The sequence below is a fragment of the Mesoplodon densirostris genome, chromosome 19, assembly GCF_025265405.1.
Source record: "Mesoplodon densirostris isolate mMesDen1 chromosome 19, mMesDen1 primary haplotype, whole genome shotgun sequence".
Lineage (NCBI taxonomy): Eukaryota > Metazoa > Chordata > Mammalia > Artiodactyla > Ziphiidae > Mesoplodon > Mesoplodon densirostris.
The window spans coordinates 6,917,748-6,935,597 of NC_082679.1; the positions used below are offsets into that span (position 1 = coordinate 6,917,748).

General features: G+C 51.4%; 1 protein-coding gene across 6 annotated transcripts in view; it reads left to right on the forward strand.

The window, feature by feature from the left end:
• The window catches only part of VRK3 (VRK serine/threonine kinase 3), a 43,672-nt gene extending 28,757 nt beyond the window's left edge, over positions 1-14,915 (forward strand). For 4 of the 6 annotated variants that reach the window (XM_060083064.1, XM_060083065.1, XM_060083066.1 and 1 more), the window contains 5 exons: positions 272-404; positions 1,601-1,721; positions 8,267-8,325; positions 11,605-11,741; positions 14,573-14,915. In XM_060083064.1, the coding sequence (XP_059939047.1) occupies positions 272-404; positions 1,601-1,721; positions 8,267-8,325; positions 11,605-11,741; positions 14,573-14,593 (471 nt within the window). In that variant the 3' untranslated portion in view covers positions 14,594-14,915. Of the gene's footprint in view, positions 1-271; positions 405-1,600; positions 1,722-8,266; positions 8,326-11,604; positions 11,754-14,572 lie in introns of all 6 variants that reach the window. The other 2 variants (XM_060083067.1, XM_060083069.1) reach the window with 2 other exon arrangements.
• The last annotated feature ends 2,935 nt before the right edge of the window (positions 14,916-17,850 follow it).

Sequence of the window (17,850 nt, forward strand, 5' to 3'; positions counted from 1 at the left end):
GAAACTAGAGCCCCCTCCCGGACCACATGTGTTTACTGATTATTTAAAGAAAATGATTTGAAATAACACATAAGAATCTATTTAGTGGTTACTTCTGGACAGTGGGTTTAGGGGGGCTGAGCAGTGATGGGGACAGTGGTTTGTGTTCTTTTCACACCCTTGTGTACTGTTTGGCATTATGTTTCAAGTTGCACCCACGATCGAAATCTCTGACTCCAGAATCCAAGCTCCTAACCTTCAAACTGTATGGCTTCTCCCCACGTCCACACAGGTGACCCTGGCAGGCTACGGCTTCACCTTCCGCTATTCGCCAGGTGGCAGACACGTGGCGTACACCGAAGGCAGCAGGAGCCCACATGAGGGGGACCTTGAGTTCATTAGCATGGACCTGCACAAGGGCTGTGGTAAGAGGCCAGAGAAGGGGTTCGGGACCATGGAGACATGCTTCTCGGACAAGGGCAGTTGTAGGTTTTCACAGCCACGGACAGCAGATGGCCAAACACAGGAGTCGGGCTGAGCCAGGGAGCTACCGTAGGGATTCAGAACCATGGATAGCGCCCACACGCATGAGGGCGTCGTGGGGCAGTACAGCGCCAAGGGCAGTGAGCAGTTGACTGCAGGGAAGCCCTGCAGCTCCAGAGGTTCACGTTAGGATCTGTGTAGACTTGGAACGTGCGAGTTGCCCAGGAGTCATCTAGGAGGGGCTGTTGAGTAAGCAGTTGGCTGTCCCCGTCAGCAGCACAGGAGCGAGGTCTGGATGGAGACTCAGATGTCAGCAGTATCTCAGGAGTTGTCAGTTGAAGCCCAGGGATGGGAATGAAATTATCCAAGGAAGGTGTATGGGGAGAGAAGAGAGCACTTTGAGGAGAAGATTCCTTGAGGAGGTCTCGGCCTCTCCTTCCCAAACCCCTTGATATCATGACCATCCATGTGCCTGCCCGCATCCTCCCACTACACTGAGCTCCCCCAGGGAAGCGACGGTACCTGTGCCTCCAGCACCAGAGGGCGAAGGTCTGGCACAGTCAACTCTCAGTGTTTGTTGAATGCTTACATGGAGTGTTGTCTACATCATGTGATTTAGGAAAAAGCATAAGAAAAATCAAAGCCCGCTGTCTCCTTTGCCCACCCCTGCTGAGTGAGGCTGAGCTCAGTGCCCATCCTTCTGCGTTCCCTCATGCCCTGTTCTGTCTCCGCTATAACCCAGGTGATGCCACGCTATGACTGTCTCTCCACTGGACTGTCAAGGGCTGGGACCCAACCAAACTCTTACCTGTGTTTTAAGAATGTGGGAAGGGGCCTGGCACACAGGGCTCTGAGGACTCATTGAACAAATAGGTGCATGAATGAAAGACAAGTAGATGAGGGAGTGAGCTAGTGAAAGCAGGGATGAAGGGATGGCTGCGGGAGTGAATGAGTAATTGAGAGACCCACGAGGGACTGAGAGTCAGCGAGTGAGAAGTGAATGAACAGACGGGAGCCTGAATGTTTGGGTGGCCGAGTGTGTGAGCCCACGCTTGAGTCTGTGAGAGAAAGGAAGGGGGGGCGTGTCAGTGAGCGGGACATCTGGACTGAGCCGCCACCTCCTCCCCTCCCTCCCCAGCGCCCTCCCGCCGCAGTGACCTCCAGACCCTGGGCTACTGTCTGCTGAAGTGGCTCTATGGGACCCTGCCATGGACAAACTGCCTTCCCAACACCGAGGATATCATGAGGCTGAAACAGAAGTGAGTCTGGGGGTCAGCAGAGCCCGGCACTGGCCCAGCACCCCTGCAGGGGGGAACTGAAGCTCAGAACCCAACAGGGAACAGAAAAGAGGGGGAGGCGGCATCGGGCAGAGGCAAGGCCTCTGCAGTTCTCTGGAATCTGCTCTTCCGTCCATTCCAGCAGACAGGGGCGTCGGTTCTGGGGCCACACTGCCTGGGGTCAGACTTCAGCCCCACTGCTGCAGGGTGTTGGGTGGGCAGCTTAACCTCCACAAGCCTCAGTGTCCTCCATCAGGTGGGATCCTAGTAGCACCCACCTCAGGGGGCTGTGGAAGGATTCGGGGGAGTCAGGTACACAGCACTCAGCACAGAGCCTGGCCTGTAGAAAATGCTTACAGTGTACAGGACACCGTGAGTCATTCGCTCCCACGGGGACACACAGGCAACCTGAGCACTTTGGCCTGGGCCCTGCCTCGGCGTCTGGCAACGCTGGCCTCTTTTACATGCTTCCCTCACCTGTGCATGTAAAAGCGCCCGGTCCTGCTGGTTCTGTTTTAGATGCCCAGCACCAAGGACACAGGGCGCCTCGGTGCCAAGGGAGGTGCTGCTGAGTGTGTGGTTCAGCACCAAGGACAGAGGGCAGCTGGGCGCGGAGGGAAGCCAGCACAGGGGCTTTGGTCTTCAGCACCAAGGACAGTAGGTGGCTAGACACAGGGAAGCTGTGCAGGTCCACACGTTGGGATTCAAGATCTGGTATAGGCTTGGGCCATGAGAGTTGCCCCAGGAGGAGTCATCCAGGAGGGGCCATCCAGGAGATGGTTGGCTCTCCCACCTGAAGTGCAGGATTGAAGTCCAAGCGGAGCCTTAGACCCCAGCAGTGTCTCAGGAATTGTCAGCAGAAGCCCTGGGAGAGGATGAGAGATTATGCAGGAAAAGCGAGCAGAGTGGGAAGAGGGAGAACTCCCCAGGGAACAGCGTTGAGTCCGTCGTACTTTTCAGCTCTCAGCGTGCTGTGTTGTTGGTTCGTGCTGAGCCTCTCTCTCGTTTTCTTTTGCCCCCTTTATTACCCCCCAACTTCCTTCTCTCAACTGTGGACACACATACTTGCTGAATATATGTCCTACCGATATGCTTGTGTAAATGTACTTGTATCCTTACACTTGCATGATGGTGGTGGCACTGTGTGTATCTGACTCGCATAACTGGTATTCTGTTCTGAATCTCACCTCTTTCTGGCTTTTTTCACTCAACACTTTAACCCCATTATTACACGTGCATCAACTTTACTGCTTCTGACTACTGCTTTCAAATAAGTTTGTATAGACACGTCTATGTCCTTAAACAACATGTGATGAGTGTATTTAACTTGCATAAATGGTACTGTGCTCTAAATTTCATTCTCTTTCTTTCTTTCACTCAATGCTGTATTTTTTAAACTTTACATTGTTAAAGAAGCTCAGTGCTTCTCCTCAATTAATTTTAGATGTAGCTGTGTCCTTGAAAAATATGTTGTGTTTGAAATATGTTATGTTTAATTTATGCCGATCGAACGCACACCCAGATGCCATGCCCCAAATCTCACCCTCCTTCAGGTTTCAGCTTAGCCGTCACTCCCCGGGGAGCCCTTCCCTCACCCCCACTGCGTCAGGTCTCCTGCTTGTTCACGCTCAGAGGAGGGGACGCCCGTCACGTGGGCCCGCCCGTGATGACCTGTTCACGGCTGACCTTTATCGTATACTTTCGTGTGCCGGGCAGTGCGCCCAGTGCTCCCCTGTGTCATCCTCAGAGCAGCTCTGAGGTAAGGGCTCTCATGATCTGAAAGCACAGAGAGCTTAGGTGATCAGACCAGGTCACACAGCTGATTAGAGTTGCTCCCAGGTCATTTGACTCCAGAGGAGGCCCTTTCACCTGGAAGCTAGTATCTCCCAAGTATGGGAGGCTTATCGCACGTGGATTGGTGGTGTTTGGATGCTACCATCCTCCAGTCACCAAATACTCATTGAGCACCTCCCATGCACCAGGCTCTGTTCCAGGGCCTGGGGATACAGGAGTAACTAGGACAAACATCCCTGCCCTCAGGGAGCTCGCGTTCTAATGGGGGAGATAGACAGTACAGAGGTAGTGAAACACACAGCATGGCAGAGGTCAGACGGTGGGGGCCGTCAGGGGGGCTGTCAGGGTGTGGGCATGCCTGCTCTTTTAGATTTAAAGACCAGGGCAGGTCTAATGGTAGTGGTGACAGATGAATCACCTCCAGAAAGGCAGTGAGGCAAGTAGGAGGTCCCACTTTGGTGCTAATATGCCCCAACATCTCTGCTGAAGGACGAAGAGACAGAGAAAGAGAGAGCAGCCTTCAGCTCCCACGTTTCCTCTGCACCAGAACCTGCCAGAACATGAGCCCATTTCCGCCCATTTCCCTTTTTTTTTTTTCTTTTGCGGTACGCGGGCCTCTCACTGTTGCGGCCTCTCCCGTTGCGGAGCACAGGCTCCGGACGCGCAGGCTCAGCGGCCATGGCTCACGGGCCCAGCCGCTCCGCGGCATGTGGGATCTTCCCAGACCGGGGCATGAACCCTTGTCTCCTGCATCGGCAGGCAGACTGTCAACCACTGCGCCACCAGGGAAGCCCTCCCTGCTTTCTTAATTTCTTTCTGCACTTATTTTCTGGTTTTCCAGTAGTTATCCATTTTTGCATTGAAGCCAGGTGAAAACGAGTCACAGAATTAGCAACACAAGTAGTCGGAGCCCACGGCCTAGCCGCTAAAGCGGTTAAGTGAGGCTGAACTTTGTGAACTGCTCCTTGAAGCACTCTGCTGTGTTAGTGACGAGGCTGAGTTGCTCTTACGAGGAGACCCCAAAAGACTGCGGCTCAAACGAGGTAGATCTTTACTTCCTTCTCACTAACAGCCCCAAGGTAGGAGACCAAGTGTTGTGGGGTACCTCAGCCCCCCTCATACTGGGTGCAAGGTCTAGTGCTACTGACACCCGTTGCTTTTAGAGGGCAGGACCGGAACTGACATGTCTCTTGGTCACGTGGCCACTCCAAGCTGCAGTGGGGGCTGGGAAATGTCTCCAGCCTGTGGCTGCCGACCCCTGGGATTCTGCCATCACAGGGGAGAAGTGACACTGGGCACCAGGTAGCGGACTCCTCCGCAGTGCCCCCTCTAGTCAGATTTCTCTGAAGGCAGGGACCGCGTCAGCTCTCTTGTCACCGTGTTGTTCTCAGTACAGCGCTTGGCACGTTGTGGGTGCTCATGAGATAGTTGCAGGATGGATGAACGACTAAGGAAAGGAGGCGTGAACCTTCTTCACACCCAGGCCTGGGCTTCCATGTGGGCACATGGGTCAGGCAGAGGCAGCCCCAGCCTTGGAGGTTCCCAGGCCGGGAGGAGACACGCGGGCAGGAGGTGAGCGGTGCCTGTGAGGGTGGAGGCAGCCCCGGGGCATTTTGGGAGCAGAGGGGAGGCACGTGACCTGGCCTCGGGCCCCTGGGAGCCCTTACCCAAGAGACGCCTGACTCGGTCTGCCGAGGAGTTTCCCAGGCAGACAAAGGGGAGGCAGGATTTCTGGGTAGGCAGCATGTCACATGGGTGAACTCCCTGTTCGTTCATTCGTACATTCTGAACCTGCTTCCTGAGGCTCCACTGGGTTGGATCCTCCCTCCCCCTACCTCCTCTAACTCCTAAGAAGAGTCGTATCTCCCTTTTCACCTCTCTCCCACCTTCCCCTTAATAGGAGTTAAACAAATGTGACTGTGATGTGCTTCACTAAGAGGCTCTGCCCTTGCCAAGTCGGACACAGAGTAAATAAAATAAGTCTTAGTAAACACTTTCATATCAGTGACTTCAGAATAAGTAAGAGTTCCTTCCAGAACCCCAGATCCCAGCCACGATCACAGAGGGAGGGCGGGGAACATGAAGATGCTCCACAGGGAGCATCAGTGGTGATGTGGGACTCATTCTAGACACCCCCAGCCCAGCCTCTGTCGGTTGACTTCAGGCAGTAACCAAAGGGCCCACAAGGGGGCAGTGTTGCCACATGCACGTTTTCTGGAGCCCTAACCTGTCCTCTCCGACGTCTTACTGGTGTGCGTGGCTTTCTTCCATTCACTTAGCAAATATATATTCTTTTTTTTTAAGTTCTAGCTCATGACAGAATGAATGAATAAAAGAAAGAGGAGAGGCAATTTGATTCCCCATGGCTTTCTGTTGTGCAAGGCCCCCAGCAGGGAAAGCACACACTCCGGTCAGAGTTGGTCCCTGCTCTCAAGGCTGCCCCTGGGCGGGGAGGTCCCACGAACACAGTGACAGCCTGTGATGGGAGAATTGCTCACACCATTTAGTGTCCTAAGACTGGCACAGCCCTTTTCTGCCCTCACTCGCTCGCTCGCTCTGTCATTTACCACATACATCCTGAGGCTGCTGGAGAGAGACAAGGGTCAGACCCAGCCCTCCTTGTGCACATATGAAAGTTGCTGTAGGGGATCCGTGGACCTATGCGCAGGGTGTGCAGACACTCGGCAGGGATCCGTTTCCTCCACCTGCAGGGGTCCAGGGGAAGCTTCCAGGGGACCAGCCCTCAAGCAATGTCCAGAAGGGAGAGCAGCCACTCACTGGGGGTCAAGGTGGGGAAAGGCTGCCAAAGGCAGAGGAGCCATATGTACAGAGGCCAGGGGATGTGGGTGGATGTGTGACCTGGTTGGGCTAGAAGGAGTTTGGTGTGACTGGAGTATGAGATGGAGGGAGGAAGTCTGGGAGGCAAAGCCACAGGGGCTGGTGGCTTTGCTGCCAGAGGTTTCCCAACAGGGCACTGGGGAACCACAGGAGGGCTGCGATCAGGGAGGGGCAGGGTCCACTCTGGGCATAGAAAGACTCTCTGGGGCTGTGGGGGGCGGTGCATGGAAAGCTGGGGAGGAGGCTGGGGTCCAGGGAGAAAGGGTGAGGCCTGAGCTGGGCTTAGAGCCATGGACAGAGTGGGGGATGGGGCAGAGAGTGCTGGGGAGCAGGAGGGTGGGGCTTGGGGACTTGTGGGCTGTGGGGCGGGGAAGGGGAGGACAGCACCCCATGCCTGGGTGGACAGTGGGGAGCCAGCCCAGTGGTCCAGGCCAGAGGAAGATGCAAGAGGCCAGGACTCTGAGGATGGAGCCAAGGAAGTGGATGAACTTTCATTTCTCTTTCTTGCTTTTTTTTTTTTAATTGAGGTAGGTTTACAATAGCATGTTAGGTTTTTTTTAAATAATTTTATTTTATTTATTTATTTTTGACTGTGTTGGGTCTTTGTGGCCGCGTGCGGGCTTTTTCTAGTTGCAGAGAGCAGGGCTACTCCTCGTTGCGGTGTGCGGGCTTCTCATTGCGGTGGCTTCTCTTGTCGCGGAGCATGGACTCTAGGCACGCGGGCTTCAGTAGTTGTGGCACGAGGGCTCAGTTGTCATGGCTCACAGGCTCTAGAGCGCAGGCTCAATAGTTGTGGCGCATGGGCTTAGTTGCTCCCCGGCATGTGGGATCTTCCCGGACCAGGGATCAAACCCATGTCTCCTGCATTAGCAGGCAGGTTCTTAACCACTGTGCCACCAGGAAAGTCCCCAGCATGTTAGTTTCATTATACAGCACAGTAATTCAGTTATATGTATATGGATATGTATGCATATATACGTGAAAATATATATATTCTGTTTCAGATTCTTTTCCCTTATAGATGATTACAAAATATTGAGTAGAGTTTCCTGTGCTATACAGTAGGTCCTTGTTGGTTATCTATTTTATATATAGTAGTGTGTATATGTTAATCCCAACCTCCTAGTTTATCCCTCCCCCCTAACTTCAATTTTTCTTGAGTGGTCCAAGAGGGTGTGTGTGTGTGTGTGTCTGTGTCTGTGTATTTATACATGTATATGTATACAAATATGTGTGTGGATAGACAGATAGATAGTTGATCCTCATTGTTCACAGATTCTGTGTTTGTGAATTGACCTCTTCACTGAAATGTATTTGTAACCCCAAAATCAATACTTTGAATGGCTTTCAAAGTCATTCTCAGACACGCAGAGCGGAGAAAATTGAGTGGCCCGATGCACGTGATCCTAGCCGAGGCTGAACAAGGCGACACTCTGCCTTCTTGTTTCAGCTCACAAGTGTCCTTCATGTGGTCTGCTTAGTGCCACATTTTCCACACTTTTATGCTTTTGGGGGGGGATTTTGCTGTTTAAAATGGCCCCAAGCATAGTGATGAAGTGCTAAGCGCAAGGAAATACGTGTGTGAGATGAGCATCCTTCAGGTGTGAACTATAGTGCTGTTGGACAAGAGATCCATGTGAATGAATCAACATTATATTAAATAAGATGTCTTTAGGCACACAGGTAAAACCAGGTGATGTATTGATCAGCTGGTAAAAATGTTGTGATTGGAAGCTGTGCTTCTGGTAAACTCCTGGCTCAGAATTCACTCCTTCAGTGTCCAAGGCATAACTACCGTGAATAATGAGAACTAGGGCACATCTACCAGACATCTTGTTTCAGAAGGTTGCTCTCCTTCCCTAAAAGGCCTTTCACATGTACCTCTGTTCTCTCAGGTTTCTTGACCACCCAGAAGGCCTCGTGGGACAGTGCAGTCGCTGGATCAATACCTCAGGTATGTCCCAAGGGGAGGGAGCAGGCGGGGGCCATGGAGGGACCGGGGCTCAGGCGCATCCCGGGGATGCCTCTCTTTACACCCTTCTATTTTCCTTCTTTGAGTTTTCCAAATCACACATGTATTTGTGCCCCTTGTAGAAAAACAGAAATCTTCCCCCAAATTTCAGAAGTGTGTCTGAACAATAATAACAGCAACACACACACACATGCAACCACACACACATAATGTGTGGGGGTTTTTAATGGAATCATATTACGTATATTGGTCTCTGATGTACTTTTTCATTTAAGATGATACCTTAGAGATTTCTGTGTCAATACTTGTAGAATTTTATGAGTATTTCTCTTTAATTGTGGTATAATACACTTAATGTCAGTTAAAACTACAGTTCTGACTCATTAGTCCTGAAATCCGTTTAACGGGTCAAAAACAGGATTTTTAAAAATTAAAAAACAGGGCTTCTCTGGTGGCGCAGTGGTTGAGAGTCCGCCTGCCGATGCAGGGGACGTGGGTTCGTGCCCCGGTCCGAGAAGATCCCACATGCCGCGGAGCGGCTGGGCCTGTGAGCCATGGCCGCTGAGCCTGCGTGTCTAGAGCCTGTGCTCCGCAACAGGAGAGGCCACAACAGTGAGAGGCCCGCGTACCGCAGAAAAAAAAAAAAAAAAAAAATTAAAAAACAGACAAAAAATATGAATGCCTTACAGAAGTTAAGGAAATGCCATATCTTCAGTGATACATATTTATACTCATATATATGTATGTGAGTAATGGGTTATAATTAGAAATACATCTTATATTTATATTTTATATTATAAAATGTATTTCTAATTATATCTCTATTTCTGTTTTACCATTTCATTTGTTTTTTGGTTTATTTTTAGATTCCACATATAAGCAATATCATATGATATTTGTCTTTCTCTGTCTGGCTTACTTCACTTAGTTTGATAATCCATGTTGCTGCAAATGGCATTGTCTCATTCTTTTTTTGGCTGAGTAATATTCCATTGTATATATATATATATGCCACGTCTTCTTTATTCATTCATCTGTCAATGGTCATTTACGTTGCTCCCCTGTCTTGCCTACTTTAAATAGTGATGCTATGGATACTGGGGTGTGTGTATGACTTTGAATTAGAGGTTTCTCCAGATATATGCCCAGAAGTGGGATTGCTGGTTCACAGGGTAGCTCTATTTTTAGTTTTCTGAGGAACCTCCATACTGTTCTCCATAGTGGCTGCACCACTTTACATTCCCACCAACAGTGTAGGAGGGCTCCCTTTTCTCCACACCCTTTCCAGAATTTATTATTTGTAGACTTTTTGCTGATGGCCATTCTGACCGGAGTGAGGTGATAACCTCATTGTAGTTTTGATTTGCATTTCTCTAATAATTAGCGATGTTGAGCATCTTTTCATGTAAACCATCATTTTTAAAGCCAACCCCTATTACTGGAGATTGAGGCTGTTTTTGTTTTGTTTGGGGGAGTGGTTTTTTCCAGCGTCCCTGCTATACGACGTCTACATTGCTCTCCAAACATGAGGCAGAAAGACAGCCGGGAAAGGATAGTTTATCCCCTCCAGCTCTGTAAGGACTCATTTTTAAATTACCTGAAATCCCTGGATTCAGATCACGTCTCTGCTGCTCAAGTCACTCTCCCCTCCAGCCTCGGGCTCTTGCTCCGTAAGAATGAGCCCCATTGGCAGTTCCCTGGTGGTCTAGTGGTTAGGATGCCAGGCTTTTACTGCCGAGGGCCCGGCCAGGTTCAATCCCTGGTTGGGGAACTGAGATTATGCAAGCGGCGCCCGCCAGCATGGCCAAAAAAACAAAAAACAAAAAAAAAACCAAGGCGCCCCACGGTTAGTTTATTGCAGCTTTGCTGATTCTAAGCCAGTTCCAGGGCGGTGGAGCTGGTGGCTCCAGTGGGGCTGGTGGGGCCGGGCTTGGGGTGGGCCGGGCCGGAAGGACGTTCAGCCCCAGGTTTACCAGCCTCTCTGAGCCTCCGCTTCCCCACGTGTAAAATGGGGCCAATAATAGCCCTCACCTCCCGAGGTTTGTCCCGAGAATTCAGTGTAGAACTGGGCCCAGGGTTACTGCCTTAGTTTCTGCCGCGGCCCTTGTTAAACGTGCTCAGAGCCAGCCTGAGACAGACGTTGCTCAAGCGGGAGCCATTATGATTATTGGTTTCATAATTGGCACTTTTAAAAAGTGTAATGATGGCATTGTGCTATTGAGGGGAAACAAACAACAAAAAGGCTTTATCTTTTAAAACAGCCTCTATCTTTTTTTTTTTTCTTTTGCGGTACACGGACCTCTCACTGTTGTGGCCTCTCCCATTGCGGAGCACAGGCTCCGGACGCGCAGGCTCAGCGGCCATGGCTCACGGGCCCAGCCGCTCCGCGGCATGTGGGATCCTCCCAGACCAGGGCACAAACCCGTGTCCCCTGCATCGGCAGGCGGACTCTCAACCACTGCGCCACCAGGGAAGCCCCAGCCTTGCAGCCAGCCTGGTTTTGTAAGCCACTGAACTAAGTTTTTGTGGGGGTTTTTTGGCCACATACACTGACTTGCGGGATCTTAGTTCCCTGACCAGGGATCCAACCCGTGCCCCCTGCAGTGGAAGCGCGGAGTCATAACCACAGGACGGCAAGGGAATTCCCCTAAGAATTGTTTTACATTTTGAAATGGCTGGGGGAAAAAGTCAAGAGAAGAACACTTTGTGACACGTGAAACCTGTCTGAAGTTCAAGCTGCAGAGTCCATAAATAAAGTAGTCTTGGTGCATAGCTATGCCCATTGGCTTCCTGCCTTCCGTGGGCCTTTTGTGGGAGAACAGCTGAATTGGGTCCTGACCACAGAGATTCCCGGCGTACAAAGCCAAAAATATTTATTCTCTGGCACTTTACAGTAAAAGCTTACTGGCTCCCATTTAGAGATACCCACCAAATAGAGATAAAATCGTATAATCAGCCTGGATTTGCTTTAAAACAATACAGGAGGGGGAAGGGGTAGGGGTTTTGATGAAACAAGATGGGCATGAGTTGACAGCTGATGAGACTGGGTGACGGGTACGCTGCTGTTCATGGTACCGCTCTCCTGTTGCTTATGTTTGATGTTTTTCAAAAAAACCAATTTAACTCTTAAGTGGTCGTGGCAGTGCCGGGCACAGAGGAAGCACTGAGCAAATGGGCACCACGGCTGAGACCCTCTAGGCAGAGCCCCTCAGGCTCTGGGTTGGGTACCCCTCTCAGGCTCCTCCCGTGTCTTGACCACAGAGACCCTGCAGGAGTACCTGAAGGTGGTGATGGCCCTCAAGTACGAGGAGAAGCCGCCCTACACCGCCCTGAGGAACAATCTGAAAGCCCTGCTGCAGGATCTGCGGGTGTCGGCCTACGACCCCTTGGACCTCCAGGTGGTACCCTAGGTGCGTCCCAGTGGGAAGAGTTCGTGAGGCTTAACCCTCTCCCCAGCTACCACCGCTGTTTCCACCGATGCCATTTGATGTTTATACTCCAGGGGCCAACTTCCCAGTGAGCTGCTGCCTTTTTCCACAGGATTCTTGAACCTTCCAGCCCCCGGGCATCACAAGTAGCACAAGTAGCAGGAACTCGACTCAAACTGGCTTTAAGGAAAAGAGCAGTCGATTGGCCCTTGTCACTAGAATATTCCGAGGGGGAAGCTTTAGGTGTGACTGGATTCGGGGCCTGGAAGTTAGCACCGAGATGTTGTCAGTCTCTCTCTGTCTTTCTCTGTCCCTTTTCTCATCCCTCCATCCCTCTACCCATCCACCTGCAGTCTCTGCTTTCCTTTGGGTCACCCCCCCCAAAACCCCATCTCTCCCCCACCAAAACCCCTGGCTCTGTGTCCAGTGCCTCACCTTGCTTGTGTGTGTGTGTGTACTCTAATGTTTGACTACAGTAAGCACACACATACGGGAAGTAGGGGAGCTAACGCCCAGGGACTAGAAAGGCCACACAGTACAACGCGTGGACGAACACATTGACAAAACATTCCACATCTTTATAAAAGGGGCTGTATTGGTCCTTTTTTGTTGCTGTTCCACTGAGCCCATATGGCCATTCCTTGGGATAATGGGGAAGGGCAATTCATACTGTTTGGTTCCTTCCCCCACAGTCTTGCAGCTCTTCCATGGTGGAGGTGAAGGATGCTCTTTATAACGCCAGTGGCTGGGTGTTTGCTTGCTTTGCCAGGGTTTTGTTTTCCAGACAAAACACCTTGAACACCCGTGTGCACACAGGCCTGAGGATGGATTTCTCTTGAAGGCGATAAGCAGATTGCTCTGCCCGGGGGCTGTACTCACTCCTTTACACTCCCCTTAGCGCTGAGTGAGAGCGTACAGGAATCTGTGGAAGGTCAAAATTATAAACTCCGTTCACTTGACGGTTCATTTTGGCGAGGCGGCATGGATGGGTTCTGAGGAGAAGCTTCCCCAAGGCCCTCCCCTGTCCGTGGGGTTGTCATTTCTCTCACATGTCTGTCTGGATTCAAAGCTCAGTGTCTGTCCAACTCAGCGGTTCTCAGACAGAGGCAGTGTTCCCCTGGGGGCCACTTGGCAGCGTCTGGAGACATTTTTGGTGGTCACGCCTGGGGAGAGGTGCCGCTGGCATCTCAGGGGTCGAGGCCGGGGATGCTCCTCCCTGTCGTGCGACACAGAGGCTGCCCTGCTATCAGCAGTGCCATGGCTGGGGAAGCAGGCCCACGTGCGTCTTGAGGAGCATCCTTGTGGGTGGCAGCCTGTCTCCCACAGTGGTCTTCTTCCATTGGCACCTTGACGACAGGTGCTTCTTCAGCCCTGCAACTGACATCCCAGAGCTGAAACCACGAGATAACATGTGTGTCCAGCTCTTCACACAGTGCCTGGGTGCAGAGCGCTCCAAAAATGCGAGGTTGTTTGTTTGTTTGTTTGTTTGTTCAGTAACCTAGCAGGCTCCCTGCCTCAATCACAGACACTCTCCAAAAGTGAAGGCGTGACCTCCACCCAGCTTGCCACCCTCCCAGTCTCTGTCCCCCCAACCCCCAGCTGTCCTGAGAGACCTCTGGGCCCTCCCACACCCCTCCCTGCCCCCAGCCCTGCCCCTCCAGGCGGTTGCGAAGTCTCCCCTAGCCCTCTCCTCCGGGGCTCTGCCTCTGCCCGGGCCCCCCAGAGTGTGCTCACCTGCTGGCGGGGAGGGCCGGGTCACGTGTTTCTGCATCTCTGTGTTTCCCACTCACATCACTAGCCTGGCTCATGAATATTCCACCCATATTTACCGAGTGGGTGAGTCCAGCCTTCCCGTCAGTGCTGGCCTGTCTTACAGTACCTCCCTGTCCCCCACCCCCAGTACCATGCAAATTTAAAAGCTAAAGACCGAACGGCCCCTTTCAGGATCATTACAGCTCACTCTCTGGGGACCACTTACTCAGTGCCAAGTTTGTCCCTTGGTTAGGAACTTAACGAAGAGATGCTCCTTAAGGAGCCCAGGGACTTTGGAGTAACTTGAGGATCATCTTGCCTCTGCCTTGGCCCGAGCGCCCAACCACCCCTCAGATCCTAGGCCAGGCCAAGCTCAGTCCTACCTCAGGACCTTTGCACTTGCCATTTGCATGGTCTGTGACGATTTTCCCCTTTTTAAATTTATTTATTTATTTATTTATTTATTATCTTTGGCTGCGTTGGGTCTTCATTGCTGTGCGCGGGCTTTCTCTAGTTGCGGTGAGCGGGGGCTACTCTTCCTCGCGGTGCGCAGGCTTCTCATTGTGGTGACTTCTCTCGTTGCGGGGCACAAGCTCTAGGCGCACGGGCTTCAGTAGTTGTGGCACACGGGCTCAGTAGTTGTGGCACGTGGGCTCTAGAGCACAGGCTCAGTAGTTGTGGCGCACGGGCTTAGTTGCTCCGTGGCATGTGGGATCTTCCCAGACCAGGGCTCGAACCCGTGTCCCCAGCATTGGCAGGCGGTTTCTTAACCACTGTGCCACCAGGGAGGTCCCTGCCCTTCGTTTTTGCATGACCGGCTCCTTCTCATCACTGCCTCTCAGATGCCGAGGCCTCCCCTTGTCGCCTTCTGGAGGGAAGCATGTGTTTAATCTGTCGTGTCTCCACGCTTCTCCTCCACATTGTAAGCCCAGCAAAGTCTTTTTGTTCCTCTTGTTCGTGGTGGTATCTCGCGTCCCTATCACACAGTAGAGGCTTAAAGGGTGCTCTTTGAATGAATGACACTGACAGCCATTTTTATCGTCTTCTAGAACTTTCAGCCTGCAGTTTGAAATAGAAAAAAAAAAGAAGATATGTGACTCAAGGCCTGCTGTAGAATCACAGACAAGCTTCTAGAAAGATCCCTCAAATGTGCATTCCTGCCCCTTCTTTAGATCATCCGTCTAGATCAGCCTCAGGGAACCCGGAAGTTAGGCTCAGATACTGTGAACTCCCTCCTTCAACCATCCCTCCCTTCAGCCATTGTCTCCCGCCAGCCACTGGCATTTTGGATGGAGAAGACCCCCAATTCACAGACGGGGGTTGGGCTGGTCCTCTCAGTAAGGACACTGCTGTTGGCACCACTGTGCTTTAGCAATAAATTGTTTCATTGGAGCTTGGAGGGTTGAGTGTCTGCAAAAGAAGTTCCTTTTGGAAAAATTTAGCTCATTTTTTTTCTCCCACCCACCCATCCCTTCAACCTTTCACCCAGCCATCTACTCTTTCACACATCTATTCACACTTTCAGGCAGACACTCATCCATCCATTCTTTCACTTATCTATCCATCCACCCCTCCATATACTTGTCTATCCATCCCTCCATCCATTCACCCTTTATCCATCCATTCATTTACTACTCACTCTCCCATCCACTTACCCTTCTTCTCTTCCATACATTCACCCTTCCTTTCCTTCGAGAAACATTCAGCAGGCATTTCTTGAGCACACGCTATATGACATGCATCATGCTGCACAAAGGATCCCTATGAACCAAATACACCTGCCAAGGTCCTTGAGCTGGTGGAGCCTACAGTCGAGCGGGAAGAGACGGTGTTCAAGGAGACGACTTCAAGTGGTGATCGGTACTCTGAAGACAGAGCTCGGGCTGTGATGGAGAGGGAGAGGCCTCGGGACAGGAGGGTGCCTTTGGGGAGAGCCTGGACTCAGAGGGACCAGGGAGGAAGCTGCGGGAGGGTAGTTAGAGGAAAGGAGGGCCTGGGGAGAGATATCAAAGGCAGGCTGGCCAGCGGCATGTGGCAAGTGATTAGACTGGGAGAGGCTAAGGAGGAGGAGGGGATAAACCCGCCTCCCCGAATTTGACTTTGGATATCTTACACCATCCACCCTGCTTTGAGATGGGGAGAATCAGAGGCTGGATGGGGGAAGAAACTGCTCTGAGACGCCCTGATTCTCTCCCTGCTCAGGAGAGGAAAGGAGATGAGCAGACTGATGATCATTTTCTGGCTGAAAGGAAGTGTGTATAATCCTTTCCAGAAAGAGGTATTCCTTAAGGAGAGAGAAAACCCATCAGAAAATCTCCTACTTACAGCCCCTCTGTGTTTATGAGTCCACAAAAGAAGAGGGACGTCAGCCACCCTTCAGGGTCCCAGATCAGGCAAGAGGGACGGTCATAGTCGACACCTGCCCCTCCCGTCATCCTGCCCTCGGTGCACTTGGCCAGTCCAGCGTCAAAGTCCGGCAGCCCCCTGTCCTCCACCCTTCTCTCTGAGCGAGCAAAGGCAGCGAGACCCAGAGCTGCTCAGACAATGGGAGAATCCCACGTCCGGGCAGAGCAGCGAGAATGTGGGCAACTTCCCTCCCTGTCGATGAGCCCACTTTCCTCTGTCTCCAGAGCCCAGGTTTTGGCAGCTCATCCCCCAACCTCTGAAAGAGGAGGGTGTGGTCATAGGCATTAGATGAGAATCACAGGGCCCAGGGGAGTGGAAGTAACTCACAGGCCACCGTGCGGCCGACAGTGGCTGGAACCTGTCCTCTGCCCCAAAATGAAACCCTGGCTCAATGTTAATCAGACATTTGTGGTGCTGGGGGTGTGGGTTTTTAAATAATTTTTACTGCAGGGCACTTCTGAGCCTTGAGTAAACTCAAGTTGTTCCTGGAAGGGGTCCCCTTCCAGGGCCCGAGAGTGAGGTCTAACACTCAGAAATGAATTGTCCAAGGGGACACATGTGCTGACAAAGCAAGAGACTTTGTTGGGAGGGGGCGCCCCGGCGGAGAGCATCAGGGTGAGGGAACCCAGGAGAACGGCTCTGCCACGTGGCTCTTAGTCTCAAGGTTTATGGTGATGGGGTTAGTTTCCGGGTTGTTTCTGGCCAAGCATCTTGCTTGTACGCATATTTGGTCTGACTCTGGGTCATTCCTGGTGGTGCACGCATCTCTCCGCCAGGGTGGCTTCTAGCATGAGGATTTGTGGGAGGTTGGCAGGACATATTACCGACTGGCGTCTCCTCCCTCGTTTTGGCCCCTCCTGAATTCTCCCGCGAGCACCGTGTTGTTTATCAGGACCTCCTGTCATGAGACAACTTATGCAAGCGGTTATTAACGTGCTTGACCAAGGCGGGCAGTTTCGGTCATTGGTTCTCTAACAAGGTGTGGGGTTTCATCTCCGAGAGGGGCCGCCCAGTAGGCAGCTGGGAAGGACAAATCACTTCCCTTCCCTTGTGAAATATTTTTCTCCTGAAAAAGGATTGCTTCTAAGGCTGTTGCAAGTAAAATTCCTTCCGGATGAGACCTCAGAAACTATAGCAAATGTTTGCAGAGACTTTCTTATGGATGTTAAACAAAATTCAGCTGAGTACCTTTTACAGATCTAATTGGCTCTGTTCAGTGATTCCTGAACTGAGCAGCATCCTGTCGAGCAGATAGAACGGACCTTGAAAGACTTTTAGAGGCAGAAGGAAGCAGGAGCAAGAAAGTTCTACTAGGCAAAAAAAAGCAGGTTGCTTACTGCAAACTTGCTTTTCTTCAGGGGACGACAGGGGTCTGTCAGGCACATTGCTTAACTAATTCTGATCAGATGATTCCTGATTGATGGTTTAAGATGCCATTTCTGGAAGAGCCGACACTGTCATGGAGTCTCTGGTGACGTGGGGCTTAGCATAAGCAACTCCATTTTGGGCCTGTTGCCTTATTTTTAACACCCAGTTGGAAGTTAATGGGGAAATTTTTACTGCTTTGGTGGAGAGTCTACAAATGCAAATTATGATGGGTGTTTGTGAAATGTTTCACATCTACGTTGTGAAACGTAGATATTTTTTAAATTGAATTGCTATTTATTTATTTTTAAAATTTGTTTTATTTATTTATTTTTGGCTGCATTGGGTTTTCGTTGACGGGTGGGCTTTCTCTAGTTTCGGCGACTACTGAGTCCATGTGCTGCAACTACTGGAGCTCTGCGCCTAGAGCCCGTGCTCCGCAACAAGAGAAGCCACCGCAATGAGAAGCCCACGCACCACAGCAAAGAGTAGCCCCCTCTCGCCGCAACTAGAGAAAACCTGTGCGCAGCAACAAAGACCCAGTGCAGCCAAAAAT